This window comes from Diabrotica virgifera, chromosome 5 (assembly GCF_917563875.1).
Source record: "Diabrotica virgifera virgifera chromosome 5, PGI_DIABVI_V3a".
NCBI lineage: Eukaryota > Metazoa > Arthropoda > Insecta > Coleoptera > Chrysomelidae > Diabrotica > Diabrotica virgifera.
Window position 1 is genome coordinate 118,145,717 of NC_065447.1, and position 16,595 is coordinate 118,162,311.

Here is a 16,595-nt window from a genome sequence, read left to right on the forward strand (position 1 = left end):
GCTTGTTGAATTTCTTGTAAAATTTTTAATGCATTTTAATACTGAAAAAATTCGTTTAACTGATGTACTTGTGGCTGGGATAGTTTTAGTACTAATTCACACAACTTGACCACTTCATACAGGGACTTGTTTAAACCAGTAGTTATAAAGAAATACCCAGATTTCTTGGTATTTCTTTATCACTAATGTCAGTTGTTTCATAAACGAAACGTAACTGAGAATGCGAAGCTGGGATATCAAAAAATTTTCATTATTTAATCGTAAGGAAATTTTCTCTGTGGGAAATTTTGATGAATTATAATTAAAAATATTAAGATTATATACAATTCTCCAAATTTTAATTCGTTAAAATTTTGAAAGCGAGAATTTATTTGTTTTAGAATATGTATTATCAAAAGGTCACTCTGTGGCCGACATTATCAATCTTCATTCTTTTTCTTTCATGTTCAAACCCCATATTTTCAGTTTTATCCCAAAATATTTTTAAACTGCTCTCGTTTTTTAATTATCGTATTGATAAGTCATCAATTTGTCTTATACAAAATGCAATGTCATTTGACTTCATCTGTAAAATGGCAAATAAAAGATCAGTAAAAGGAAAAATCTCTGCAAAAAATTTAAATCGAAATATTCTTTAAGCGAATGTATGTACCTAAGGACCTAAGCAAGTAAATACCCCTGTAGCCTGTAAGCACCCCTTAGCAGCAGTAACAGCCAGAGCATCCCACTTTCGGAAGACGCTCATACGATCGCTTCCGGGGTACCAAAATTCGCGCGACTAGTGGGTGCGGTCATTGAACCCTGACCAATTTTTAAAGGGGACAACTGCATGACAAGCGGCGATTTTGAGATGCGCTTCTGTCAGGAGTGGACCGAATAGTTGAATTGTGTGCCTATTGAGTTCGTTCGTATGCGTATGCGATTAATTTTTAATATTTTTCAATGCCTATTGCCTAGGTATTATGTCGATTACTTGTATTAGGGAAAATTTTTTGATAATTAAATATTAATTATTAATAAATATTTTCTTATATCGAAGTATAGGGAAGCGGTGCTTCCTCCGCTTCCATGGACTGCACGCCTCTGATTACGTCATATATTTTCTTCTTAACTTCATACGGACTTTCCCATTGTCTTTGTAGTTTAGGAGACAAGCCTCGACGACGTTGTGGATTAAAAAAGCAGACCAGATCATCTGCTTCTTCTTTCTTGTATCGAAAATCATATTGATCTTTCATTATGTCACTGGCTATCTGGACAGGTTGTCGGGCAAGTTCATAAATGTTGTTCAGTCTTAACTGCAGCATGCGCCAAACCTCTGGGTTTCTTTGATTGCGGCTAAACTATATAGAAAAATGTTTTAGCAGAATTATTTTGTTGTGATACAATAAAATAGTTTCGTTAACTTTTTTTTGTTTTGTAGTGATACATTGCTTTCTGGGTTTTTAACACGCTGTTCTGGAATTATTTCTTCGTGGCGTCCAAAGGAGGTACGGCAATAGTCGTAATTGCATTCCACAAACTGACATACTTCTCGAATGGTTTACGGTCGTTTCGCCCCCGACCGTTTCGCCCCCGCCGTTTCGCCCCCGGGATTTTACCTAACATTTTTAACTAGTTGCATTGAGTTATAAATACAATCTTAGTAATACATTTACCTATTGCTCATTTTTTTGTTTGTTTTTCTTAGAAGTGCTTTGTTACACATATTTATAGTAGATAGACAGGTTTAATACATAATTGTTCTCAGAAAGAATTTTACATATTTTCTTACACAAAGGATGTTGTTCTCAGAAAACTAATTTTGCCTTACTTACAATTTACGGACCTAACCTAACCTAACCTAAGCTAAGAACAAAAAATTATCAATTAGTTAGTTAGTTAGTTAGTATTACTAACATTGTATTTATAACTCAATGCAACTAGTTAAAAATGATAGGTAAAATCCCGGGGGCGAAACGGTTCGGGGGCGAAACGGCTGGGGGCAAAACGGCGGGGGCGAAACGGTCGGGGGCGAAACGGTGGGGGCGAAACGTCCGTATCCCTTCTCGAATACATGCGCTATTTATAACCTTTAGCTAGAGCCCGGTACAACAAGAATAACGCCCACATTTGAAAACCACCCTCAATTAGCGAAAGATCGTTACGACTTTGACGCATCACCTTTAAACTCGTATCGTATGTTACTCGTAGATATTACCGTGTTAATGTATAACAAATATATTTAATCTAACTACATCGTTCTTACCATCAGGCCTCTCTAATTCTGACAATATGTGCTGTTGGCAAAACTGATTTATATCGACCAGCTGACTAGTTTGTGTAACTCCATGTCTTTGAGTAGCACCTCTACTAACTAATGAGGTTACAAGATATAATGCAGCATCTTTGCTTCTCCAATACTGCTTGGCATTTTCCACATATTTTCCAAGCATCACCTATAAAACATGAACATCAATTAAATGAAATCTAGAAAAGAACTCTTGTATAAGGGAACTGCGTAATATATAAAAGAAAGATACAGTACGTAAACCGTTCAGCTGGACATAGGGAATATACATTGAGATAATTGTGGCAACTGCGCTAAACTGTGTTAGTTGAAGCTTCTGTTCGAGTACGAGTTTCTGGTGCAATAGAACTGTTAGAACGAATAGAATGAGTGAATTTGGAAGCAAGGATGTCCATAAATAAATAAAAAATAAAAATTATGATTAATTATTTAATAATTTTACTTTAATTTTTAAAATATTTTTTTATTTAAAAACTAATTTAAAAATTTTCAAAACACACACAGTTTTTCCATTCCCTAAGGCCAAAACTATTTAGCTACTACATAGTCATATTTTGACGTTTATTTCTGTCAGCCGAAATGAATTGTCAATTTCGAGGTTAATGTGCCTTAATGCTAACAATCATATTGTCATCGAGAGAGCGAAGTTGCCACAATTATCTCAATATATATTCCCTATGTCCAGCTGAATGATTTACGTACTGTATAAAACAGACAGAATCAACTACCTTTTCTATTTTGTATCTTTATTTCTTTTATTTGGTAGAAAAGGAAATATAAACTATCAAACATATAAATGAGTGACATTCAGGAAACAATACCTTACACCACTAGGACAAAAAGACTGATGGAAACGTGTGAAATGAAAATAGTCCGAGATATCACAGGAAAATCATTATGGGATAGACAACATACCTCAGGCAAAGCTGTAATATACAGAATATAAATGACTGGACACTGAAAAGAAAAAAAGAATGGTATAGCCATATAAGCAGAATGGGAGAAGGAAGACTGGTGAAGATAGCAGGACACAGACCACCAAATGGCCGAAGGAGTATAGGAAGGCCAAGGAAGAGATGGAGTGACAACCTGGATATCTGATGAGGAGACATCCGAAGCTGGAATAGGCGCGAGCCTATTAAGGAAGCAAGAAGAAGAAGAAACATATAATTTATTAAGGTATTCTAAGAAACTGAACACAATAAATAGCTCTTATAACTAAGTACCCTAAAATGTAGAAACATATTTCAAGCCATCAACAAATTGTAAGAATGTACAACTATAAACAACTCCAAATCTGACAAAGCCCCTGGGCCAGATGAAGTTCACATCGAGCTGGTTAAATTTATAGATGAAGAGAATTTAAGCGCAATAACTATCCTCTTTAATAAAATATACAAATCTGGTGAGGTACGAGATTGGCTACTATCTACCTTTGTTCCGCTGTCAGAGACCAAGAACCCCAAACACTGTAATGACTACAGATTGAACAACTTAATGTCACAATTATTGAAAACATTTTTAAAGATTATACATGCAAGAATATTCAGAACATGTGAATCGGATATGAGTAATAGACAGTTTGGCTTTCGTAATGGCTTCGGAACAGTAGAAGCTCTGTATAGTTTGACCACTCTTGACCAAAAATGTCGAAACCAACAAAAAGATCTTTACGTCGTCGCATTTATAGAATATAAGCTTTCGAGAACATTCTCATGGACTATTTAAGAATATTTGTGATACTTACTTGTAAATATTGACCAAATATGTCTATAATTCTTTGTTCAAAGTTCTGGCTGAGAGTATTTACGAGATCACAAGCAGCTCTTCGCCTAGTATCAATATCAGAACCTTCAATGTCTCTACGTGTATATTCTTCAGGATTATCTTCAAATAACTCCTCATCTGAAACTAAAAAAAAAACGAAAGATAAATATGTATATGTCTACCCATCTGATTGATTAGTGGGGTAAAGCTCAATAGATCCGCTATAGTAATAGATAGCAATAAAAGTTAATAACAAAAATTTTAGCCAACTTTGAGCTTCACATTACAAAATTAGTTAGAATGTTACACGTTGTTCGATGACACAGTGGCAGACCAAACTTATGTTTTTTTAAATAGAACACCCTATATTTTATTTTATATTCGAAATCATGTTAACTTCTCCATTCCAAAAATATAAATGTTTGTTATGTTATACAGCGTATTAACAAAGTTATAACCAATTTTGTATGAAAATCGTAACAAGTTCAACTCAGAGTATAAATAAAAATAAGCACAAAAGCAATGGTTTAATAATGCCATATTTTTTTATTTATTGTCAAAATTTTCAAGAATTATTGACATTGCTAATTTCTTTATATCAAATACAGGGTGAGTCAAAACGAAAGTACATTTTTTTTTCAGTAATGTTAAATGGAACACCCTGTATTTTATATCATTATTGAAAAGTAACATTACCGTACTTTAATGTTTATATAACATTCCCATGTCCAAATTTATTAGTTTTTGAGATATTTTCATTTTTCAGAGCAAATTATTTTAGGTGTCTAAATTTATCTAAATTTTAAGTAAGCCATGACTGAATTGACAATTGACGATTACTAATTATCAATCCGATAATTAATCAATGTAACAATATAGCAAATAAAGAAATAAAAATAATTTATTAGTAATACATTTTACAAAAAAAAAACAACCACAACATGCAACATTTTTTAAACAATTAAAAACTACTTTTTTATGTAACAAATAAAGAAAGAAAATGATTAATAAATTTTTACAGAAAAAAACACAAAAACACAAAATACAACATTTTGTGAAGACAATTAAACACTACTTTTGTATGTAAATGTAACAAATAAAGAACGAAAAATAATTTATCAGTAATACATTTTGCAAAAAAAGAATGTGTGTGTACTTTGTACGCACGTAAGAAGTTATACTTCTATCGTTGATTGATAAATATAGAGGGGTATTTATCAATCAGTATTCTTCTGAACGCCGTAGAACAAAAACAACAGACGCTGTCGAAAAAATCGCGTCGCTTAAGTGGAATTGGGCAGGACACGTCGCCAGATTGCCAGACAACCGATGGACAAAACGTATTGTCGAGTGGAGGCCGCGAGAAGAAGCACTACGGAGCAGAGGACTAGCACTAACCAGATAGGCCGATGATTTGAAACATGTTGTCGGTAACTGGATGCAAGCCGCACAAAATAGAGATGAATGGAAAGAGCTGAGGGAGACCTATGTCCAGCAGTGGACGCGTACGGGTTGATGATGATGATGATGATTCTTCTGAACAACGCTTCTATTATATGATTTCAACCAAATAAATATACTTTCGAACAGTTTATTTATGTTTTATTTAAAGATTAAACTAATTTTTACTTACTACTTTCCAAAAATTTTTATTAAAACAATATCAAAAATTAAAAAAATTAGATACAGCCGGATTCGAACCGGGGACCTCTTGATCTCCAGTCGAACGCTCTACCACTGAGCTATACTCCGTCTGTTTGTGCGGGTGCGGACTACAATATTTCACAAACATAGTGTCAAATACAACAAGTGAAGTATAAAAATACATACTTTAATTACTTATTATCTTATTCCCGAGGTAGACAAATCCAAAGATACAAAAATTGTAATAAATATATTTACTAAAACACTAATATATTCTTTCCACACCTTTTTGGTACTAATACATACATAACTTAAAACATTTAGCAACGAACTCCATACTGTATGTGAGCGCATGAGCGCAAAATAATAAAAACTCGACTCTCAATCGCGCCTAAAGAAGTATAACTTCAAAAAAAAACATGCTTAAAAAAATTAGAAGCTACTTTTAATAAAATATTTTTAATATCTAACTACATAAGGTGTTCAAAATTACCTCCTAACACATTTATGCACGCCTAAAAACGATCATTGAATGAGCTACTTACTCTACGAAGCATTTGTAAATTAACACATCGAAATACACTTTGTATTCTATTTTTCATCTCATCCCTTGTGGAGGTATTTTATATACTTCATTATTAACGTAACCCCAAAAAAATCAGTCCAGTTTATTAAATTCTGGTGATTTGGGCCACGCTACTGGTCCATTGAAAAATGAAAATATCTCGAAAACTAATAAATTTAGACATAGGGAATGTTATACAAAAATTAAAGTACGGTAATGGTACTTTTCAATAGTGATATAAAATACAGGGTGTTCCATTTAAAATTACTAGGAAAATAATGTACTTGCGTTTTGACTCACCCTGTATTTGATATAAAGAAAATTAGCAATATCAATAATTCTTGAAAATTTTGACAATACGTAAAAAATATGGCATTAATAAACCATTGCTGTTTTGCTTATTTTTATTTATACAGGGAGTTGAACTTGTTACGATTTTCATATAAAATTGGTTATAACTTTGTAAATACCCTCTATTGGGACCGTGCAAGTTCGGCAAAGCGACCTCTATTTCTACGCTCTGTACTTTTATTCGCACTTTTAATTATATTGGCCAATTATATTAGTCCTGGTTGCTGGATAATTGTCAAGGCCATAGTCCAAAAAAATAATAAGAAGAAAAAATAAGATGCAGGTTATGTTTAGCAAACGTAAACAATTGTATGTAGTAAATAAAATCAGTTATTAAAATGCAGTACTGCAAGCAAAATACAATTAATTAAATTTACCTTTATATAATAATTGCATATCATATCAATATTGTGGAGCAATATATAATTTTTCTGCGTCAATGACAGAAGGTATGAAATATACGTCAATTTGACAATTTCAATTGACAATATGAATTATTTAAAATAGATGCAATATTTCTCCGCGACTCGCGCACGGTCGTTTCTCGTTTCCCTTTCCAAGTACTTGCACACCGCGAATAACATAACAAACCTTTATATTTTTGTGATGGAGAAGTTAACAGGATTTCGAATTTAAAATAAAATATAGGGTGTTCCATTTAAAAAAACATAAGTTTGGTCTGCCACTGTGTAATCGAACACCCTGTAACATTCTAACTAATTTTATAATGTGAAGCTCAAAGGTGGCTAAAATTTTTGTTATTAACTTTTATTGCTATCTATTACTATAGCAACTATATTGAGCTTTACCCCACTAATCAATCACCCTGTATACCTGTATACGTATTTGTTTGAATTCTATCAGTTCCGACAACGAGAGAGAACATGAAGGCTATAAATAATGGAGATATGGAGAGCACCGTGCTTTGAAGGGCACGTAACGCCATCAGTCACGGCTACGTAAGTGGTCTTTAAGTCATGTTAAAGGCGCTTGAACGACCTGAAAACCCTAACACTAGACCTGAGCTAGAAAGTTACAATAACTTTATTTTTTAGTGCAGATATTCGAAGATATACCATCAGTGAGTAGAACACAGTGTCAACCGGTCCGGCATCGCTGGTATCTTCTGCTGTTGCCGACGTTGGGTATAAAGATTTCCACACCACTGACGCACCAATGATGCTAAATATATGTAAAGATGCTAATGGTGTAAAGCAATGCAATTCTTAGGTCGCATTTCATATTTTCAATTTTATAATTTCATTTTATTCCCATGATATTTAATAAACGCTGGAGGCAAGATTTATATCAACAACCAGTGAGTTTCTTTTTTTTTTTAAAGACCAGACAACTTCCAAAGGTTTACAGAGATTAAAATACAAAAAGTATATTCTAAGTACACTCATAGACATCATCATCATCATTCTCTTTGCCTTATGCGGGGTCGGCTTCCCTAATTGCATTTCTCCATACAATTCTATCTTGAGTGATATCAATATTAATCCCCTTTACCAACATGTCCTGCCTAATCGTCTCCCCCCACATCTTCTTTGGTCTTCTTCTCCTACACCTTACAGGAATCTGCACTTCAGCAATTCTTCGTATTGGGTGATTAGCGTCTCGACGTTGAACATGACCAAACCATGTCAACCTATGCTCTCTCATTTTGGCATCAATTGGTGCTACACCTAGACTTCCCCTAATATACTCATTTTTAATTTTATCCTTTTTTGTCACTCCACTCATCAATCTAAGCATTCTCATTTCCGCCACATGCATTCGTTGTTCCTCTTTCTTTTTCACTGCCCAACATTCAGTTCCGTACATCATAGCCGGTCTTATGGCTGTTTTATAGAATTTTCCCTTCAACTTCATTGGAATTTTCCTGTCACACAGCACACCACTCGCTTCCTTCCACTTCATCCATCCAGCCCTAATTCTACTGCATGCATCTCCATCTATTTCTCTATTACTCTGTAATACCGATCCCAGGTACTTAAAACTATTGCTTTTTACAATCAGCTCACCATCCAAAGATACCATGTTATTTGTAGTAACTCCATCTTTAAATGAACATTGCAAATACTCCGTCTTTGTCCTACTAAGTTTTAAACCTTTTTCCTCCAGAGCTTGTCTCCACTGTTCCAGTTTTTGTTCTAAGTCTCTTTCACTATTTCCTACTAACACAACATCATCAGTATACATTAAGCACCATGGAATGTTACCCTGTAGTTTCGCTGTTATCTGGTCCAAAACTAATGGGAATAAATAAGGACTAAGCACCGAGCCCTGGTGCAATCCTACTTTCACATGAAATTTATCAGTCTCTCCCACACCTGTCCTAACACTAGTCGTTACTCCCTCATACACATCCCTCACAATCTTTACATATTCACCAGGGACTCCTTTCTTATTGAGTGCCCACCACAGAATCTCTCGAGGAACTCTATCATATGCTTTCTCAAGATCAATGAATACCATATGGGCGTTTGTTTTTTTACTCCTGTATTTTTCCATCAACTGCCTTATAATGAAAATTGCATATGTTGTTGATCTGCCCTGCATAAAGCCAAACTGATTCTCGGATATTTCGGTCTCTTCACGTATCCGTCTATCAATTACTCTTTCCCATATTTTCATGGTGTGGCTAAGCAGTTTTATAGCCCTGTAGTTTGTACATTGTTGTATATCTCCCTTGTTTTTGTAGACAGGTACTAGTATACTGCTTCTCCATTCGTCTGGCATTTGTCCAACTTCCATAATTCTATTAAATAAACCTGCTAGCCACCTTGTTCCTGTCTCTCCCAATGCTCTCCATACTTCCCCAGGAATATCATCTGGTCCTACCGCTTTTCCTTTCTTTATTTTTTGAAGCGCTTGAGCCACTTCCTCGTTTGTTATTTTGGTGACCATTGCTGCTACTGTCTCAGTTGACTCTACAGGCTGTCTGTCAAATTCTCCATTTAATAAGCTGTCAAAGTACTTTCTCCATCTCTTTTTGACATCCTTTCCGTGAACTAGTATTTTATTATTTTCATCTCGGATACATCTGATCTGATTAAAATCTTTTGCTTTCTTTGCTCTCTGTTTGGCTATTTTATATATCTTCGTTTCGCCTTCCCTGGTATCAAGTTGATCGTATAGGCTTGAATACGCTTCTGCTTTGGCTTTTGCTACTGCTACTTTCGCTTCCTTTTTCGCCACCATACAGTTTTGAAGATCTGTGTCGGATCTAGTTTCTTGCCACTTTTTATATAATGTTCGCTTCTCTTTTATTTTTCCTTTTACTTCGTTTGACCACCACCAAGTCTCTTTATCCTCAAACTTTTTCCCTGACGTTTTCCCAAGTATTTCAATAGCAGTCTCTCTAATAATGTTGGTTATTTTTCTCCAAATTGTGTTAGGGCTTCCTTTCATGTTCCAACATATTTTTTCTACTATTCTTTTCCTGAATAGACCTTCTTTCTCATCTTTTAGCATCCACCACTTGGTTTTTTGTGGTCCTCTCCGATATTTTTGTTTAGTTTCGCTTTTTACTTCGATGTCCAGAACAAGCAGCGTATGTTGTTGGCTGACTGTCTCACTAACTATTACCTTGCATTCACGTATGTCTTCTTTCCTTATCATGAAGTAGTCTATTTGGGATTGATGTTGTCCACTTTTGTGGGTAATAAATTGAGTTTCTCTCTTTTTAAAGAATGTGTTAACAATCGCCATATCCAATGCTGTTGCTAATTCAAGCATGTCATCTCCAGCTTCATTTCTAGTTCCAAAGCCTAATCCCCCATGTATTGTTTCATATCCTGTCTTGGCTTTGCCCACATGTGCATTGAAATCACCTCCTATTATAACTTTCTCCTCTGCTAGAATATCACTCAGTACGTCTCCTAATTGGTCATAGAAAGCTCTTCTTTCATTCTCACCCAGACCTGTTTGAGGAGCATACACACACACAACATTCAGTACCTCTTTATCAATTACAAATTTCACTGACATCATTCTATCACTCGTTCTCACAACTTCTACTACGTTATCTTTCATTTCACTATCAGAAATTATACCAACTCCATTTCTAGTGTTACTACTCCCTACATACCACAATTTGTATCCTTCACCTAGTTCTTTCGCCCTTTGTCCTTTCCACCTAGTTTCTTGAATACAAGCTATTTGAACTCTTCTTCGTTTAGCGCATCTACTAACTCCAGACTCTTACCTGTAAGACTACCAAGATTCCAAGACCCTATCCTGATTTTTCTAACCTGTAATGGTGTTCCCCCTGAGATAGTCCTCACCCGGAGATCCGAACGAAGGCTCATTTTACTTCCGGAATATTTTACCTCGGAGATGCCATCATTTCAGTATAAGTTTTTATTGCGTTGGAGAAGGTCTTTTCGTTATTATGGCCTGAAAAGATTTTGTTAGGATATTTGCCTGAATGCCTTTTCTATCAGCACCATACCCTGCCCTGCACGTTTAGCCACTACACCACCAATGCAACCAAAGTGCAGTATTACCCCACACCCGCCTGCATTTTTCTGTATAGGCCAGGATCCCTACTGTAAGGACTGGCCTATAAGCCAATGTATTGTTGCCCGTATCCCTCCACTAGGAGGCACGTACTTTATTCGGGATACAAGTACACTCATAGACAAAAATATCGAATATTCTGAAATTATGGTGTGAAGCGAAATTTTTTGTGCTGCAATCCTGAGCCTCCCAGTGTCATAGGAATAGGATTTCTTTTCCTATTGCGATATTTTAAAGTGTCATATAAATGCTCGATCAGCTTTAAGTCTGATTTGATAATACTTTTAAATTACAGCTACTATAAAAACATATTAAGTCTAAATTAATGGCTTACCTCTAAATTCCATATTGGGTATAATGACTTTTTCGCAGATGCTGCTCAAAACATTGTTATCTTCAAATAAATGTCTATACTGAACTCTTTCTGCAACCGATGACAAGAACTGGAGAGCATTTGAAACTAACTAAAATTATGAATATAGAAATGAATACCCTATATATTACATATATAATAATTAATAAGACACATTAAACTGTTAACAAATATAACAAACTTTTATACCAGATCATATTTAGGTTCAAGGCCAGTTGATACTAAAAGACTCCAAACGTCAGTAACAAATTGTGGCAAGAACTGCTGAAATTCCTCATCATATTTTTGTGCATACAGAGCTATATTGTCGCATACTTGGGATCTCAATTGTTCCATAATACCAGCCTCTTCGCTATCCTAAAAAATTGAAAAATTACACTTATATATGATTAAGGTGGGTTTTGTTAAATAAATAGCTGAAAACAAAACCGAAAAGACATGCCAGATGCAATACAACCTACATATAATTTCTAAAAGCCGCTTACCGTCCTCTTTCCAGAAAGAGATGAATGGGAGTCGAATCTTGTAATATGCTGATATACAGACGAGTCTAAACCGATGAAGAAGTTGGGGCTGGGATATACGGAGGGAGACCAAGGCTAAGCCTTCGCGAAAGCCTAGGTAATCACTTTACATACTATAAAAATGTGCCTACTGGTACTAATAAAGACAGACCTATAAAAGGACAGGGGCAGACCTAAAAAAATTATATCTGATAGTCAAGCAACATTAAAGGCACTGGAATCAAATCAAATTGATTTCAAGTTAGTTTGGAATCGTCTTCAGAATCTGATTCGGATCGAAAAAAGAAACAAAGTACTCTGGGTGTCTGGACTTATTGAAGGAAACAAAGAAGCGAACCTATTTGCCAGGGCAGGAGCAACAGAAACATTCATACACCCAGAACCTGTCGTTGGTATAGCAAGAATCAAAGCCAAAATAACAAAATCAGACTGGGTGGAATGGATGAAACGTAACTACTGATACGAACAAATGGGTCTCAAACATTCGAACGCTTTTATACAGGGTGTCCCAAAAGTAGCGGGACGGTCGAATATTTCGTGAAATGAACATCCGATCGAAAAACTGAAAAATACGTGTTCAATATTTTTTAAAAATCTATCGAGTGATACCATACAAGTTCTTCCACTCCACCCCCTGGAGGTGGGGGTAACTTTAAAATCTTAAATAAGAATCCCCATCTTTTATTGCAGATGTGGATTCCTTGCGTAAAAAAAGTAACATTTATTAGAGACATTTTTTCTTTGAGGATAGATGGCGCTATAATCGAAAATCCGGCTGAAGGTGGAGTGAGGGGTAACTCTAAGAGCTTAAATATTAACCGCCGTTTTTATTGCAGATTTGGAGGCCCCATGAAACAATAAGGAATATTTATTCGAGACATTTTTAGGGCCATCTGTCAACAAATCTAAAAAATGTCTCGAATAAATGTTCCTAATTTTTATATGAAGCATTCAAATCTGCAATAAAAAATGGGGGTTCCTATTTAAGATTTTAAAGTTACCCCCACCTCACCTCCATGGGATGGAGTGGGGGGTCGTGTTTAGTGTTATTCGATAGGTTTTTGAAAAATATTAAACTTGTGTTTTTTGGTTTTTAATTTGAAGTGTATTTCTCGAGATATTAGACAATTTCTATAATTTACCTAAGGTATCTAGCCCAATCAAAGAACAATCTGACCCAAAAAAAATAAAGGAAGGATGAAAATTTGGGAATAGGTAGTTAAAATTGTTTATTATTATATAAGAAAAAGTTTACAATTCTACATCCCCTCCATTTTTCAAAAAAAAGTAGGGAATACCCCCTCTCGAAGGTGAAGAATATACATTCAAAATAAGTCCGGAATTTTTGTTCTATAGAGTTTTTTTCCCTAAGTCAATACTTTTCGAGTTATTTGCAAGTGAATATGTTCATTTTTAACAGAAAAAAAAACATGTTTTTGGACGGTTTTTCGGAGATAACTCAAAAAGTAAGTATTTGAGCGAAAAAAATATTCTCAGCAAAAATATAGCTTATAAAAAACTGAAAAAAATGGTGTATGCTTGAGGTCTGTAGACCCAGTAGAAGCAGAGTTGTAGCTAATGAAAAGTAGGTTCTTCTTCATAAAATTCCAAATCGAATATTTCAATGTGAAATAACCCAAAAACGGAGCACTTTTCGGGGAAATTCATTTCAACTTTTTTAAAGTGTTTAAAAAAATGATTATTTTTGTTTTTTAAAAAAACTTGTAACATTAAAAGTAAGTGAGTTATGCTCAAAATATTGTTGGTCCCTTTTATTTTTTGGTAAAAAAATCGCGAAAATCACCCCCTAATTAGCATCACAAATAAATTTTATCATTACCACTTCACAAGTTACTTTGCTTTTGTATTATTTATATGATATGTAAGTTTCATCGGTTCAAAGTGCTTATTTTTGAAAAAGCTGTAGTTAAAATGGCTTGAACGAGTAACTGATCACGAGTTTAGGCAAATTTTGAACAGCCATAGCATAATCAATTTTAGTATAACAAGAAAACAAAAAGGGAAAAATATTCAGAAAAGCAAAACGTACATTTTATTACTCTTTAAGATTTTTGGTATTACTAATAATTTTTAAGTTAATTCCATGAACAATTCCATTTTTTTTTAAAATAAAAAAAAATGTTTTATTTTAAACCAAATTATTTTCAAAACTGAGCACTTTGAACCAATGAAACTTATAGATAATATAAACAATACATAAGTAAAGTAACTTGTGAAGCGGTTACGATTAAATTTATTTGGGAAGCTAATTAGGGGGTGATTTTCGCGATTTTTGTACCATTAAATAAAAGGTATCAACAATATTTTGAGCGTAACTCACTTATTTTTAATGTTAGAAATTTTTTTAAAATACAAAAATAAACCTTTTTTTAAACACTTTAAAAAAGTTGTAATGAATTTTCCCCGAAAAGTGCTCTGTTTTTTTGATTATTTCACATTGAAATATTCGATTTGGAATTTGACGAAGAACATACTTTTCATTAGCTACAACTCTGCTTATACTGGGTCTGCAGACCTCACGCGTACACCATTTTTTTCAATTTTTTATAAGCTGTATTTTTACTAAGAATATTTTTTTCGCAAGAGTACTTACTTTTTGAGTTATCTGCGGAAAACCGTCCATAAACATGTTTTTTTTTTGTTAAAAATGAACATATTCTCTCGCAAATAACTCGAAAAGTATTGACTTAGTGAAAAAAACTCTATAGAACAAAAGTTGCTTAGAATTAGTCATTTTATCCAGTTCCGGGCCTATTTTGAACGTATATTTTTTCACTCACGAGAAAATATTTTTCACTCCGTATTTCCCAATTTTTGTGAAATGGAGGGGATGTAGAATTGTAAACTTTTTCTTATATAATAATAGACAATTTCAACTACCTATTTCCAAATTTTCATCCTTCCTTTATTTTTTTGGAGGTTTTCGTAAAATTCTGTGTTCCCTTATCGGGCTAATCAGGATAAATAGTTTTTTCCGATTATAGCGCCATCTGTCCACAATTCGAAGAAATGTCTCGAATAAAAGTTACTTATTTTTGCGTAAGCAATCCGAATCTGCAATAAAAAAATGTGGGTTCCTATTTAAGATTTTTAAAGTTAAAGTTGTGGAGGGGGGTGTCGTGTTTGGTGTCATTCGATAAATTTTTGAAAAATATTGTAAACGTATTTTTCAGTTTTTTGATCCGATGTATATTTCACGAGATATTCGACCGTCTCGCTACTTTTGGACACCCTATATATAAACCTTTGAAGAAGAGATCCAAAGATCTACTAAACATAAATAGGAATGATCTGAGAATCATCGTAGGTCTCCTAACAGGACACCGCCGTCTTAAAGGGCATATGAACAAGATCGGACTGACAGAAAGTGAGGATTGCAGATTCAGTAACGCTGATGACAAGACGGCATAACAGGTTCTGCGGAACTGCCCAGGGTTGGTTGGATAAGGCTCAATACATTTAAGCAGTAACAACTCGAGCCCTACGACTTCGTAGAAGTGTCACCAAAGGCCATAATGGACTTTGTTAAAAAAAGCTGGACAGAAGGTCGACCTTAACCTAGAGATGAACCACCACAGTCCTCTTAGGTCGAGTCGAAGGGTGGTTAAACGCCCACTCAGATTGAACCTAACCTAAAAGACTGGTGGGTTTCAGTGAGAGACAAATTTGGAAGCGTCTCATTCGCGGTCGTAAATTTTTGTGCCATCACATTTGTTCAAAGTACATACGACGGATCGAGGTGACAAAAACAACGATAATTAATAAAAAAGTTTCACTAATATTTGGTCTGTTCTTTTGTTGTCTAGTGTAGCACTTTCGAGTGTAGTTGAGTATAGGTTACACTGGGTAGTGTCAAACGAAAATCATGGATTTGCCACTAAACCAAGGGACAGTTTAAAGCAGTTTAAAGTAAATTTAAATTAAACTCAAAAGAAAAGGATTTTTTATAGACAAACACATCCGACAGCTAAAAGTTGTCAAACTCGGTTTCATGATAGGGCGCAAGACGAGTGTAGTTAGCCCATAGATATAATAAAAATAGACTAGGTAAGGTATGGGCCACTCTGTGCATCGAGGTGTAACGCGAATATCAAGGACGTCATTGGTCAATATTCACTTTGAGAGGTCTAGCCACATGCACGGGATCGCTTGGTTAAAAGAGATAGACCACCGATCGGCTGCCCGCGCGTTACACTATTTTGCTTAGTATGCCTTGTCGATCCTTATTATGTCTATGAGGTAGCCACCCCTCAGAAGCAGGTGTAGATTTAACTACACTGATGTTACACTATTTTTGCTACACTTTTCAAAGGAACAAAGTGGCGTACCACTACACCTTGCAAACTTAGTGTAGCATTTCTACACCTTTTCACAACTAGTGCTAGACCAGAAAACCAAGAACAGATCTATTATTGCATCTTCATATCTTTAGCCTTCGTTGTCGTTGATATCACTATTGTCATTGTGAACGTTGATAGAGTTCAATATATATATATATATATCGGTTTTAAAACGTTCTCCTACGTCTTCCGA

The 16,595-nt window shown here is 34.7% G+C and overlaps 1 protein-coding gene across 1 annotated transcript in view; it reads right to left on the reverse strand.

Annotated features, from left to right (window-relative positions):
• LOC126884315 (exportin-2) overlaps window positions 1-16,595 on the reverse strand; it is a 140,133-nt gene that overhangs the window by 48,426 nt on the left and 75,112 nt on the right. Inside the window, exons 6-9 of the mRNA XM_050650254.1 lie at window positions 11,707-11,874; window positions 11,479-11,608; window positions 4,038-4,201; window positions 2,249-2,438 (exon numbers count right to left, since the gene is read on the reverse strand). Coding sequence (XP_050506211.1) covers window positions 2,249-2,438; window positions 4,038-4,201; window positions 11,479-11,608; window positions 11,707-11,874 — 652 coding nt within the window. The remainder of the gene's footprint in view (window positions 1-2,248; window positions 2,439-4,037; window positions 4,202-11,478; window positions 11,609-11,706; window positions 11,875-16,595) is intronic.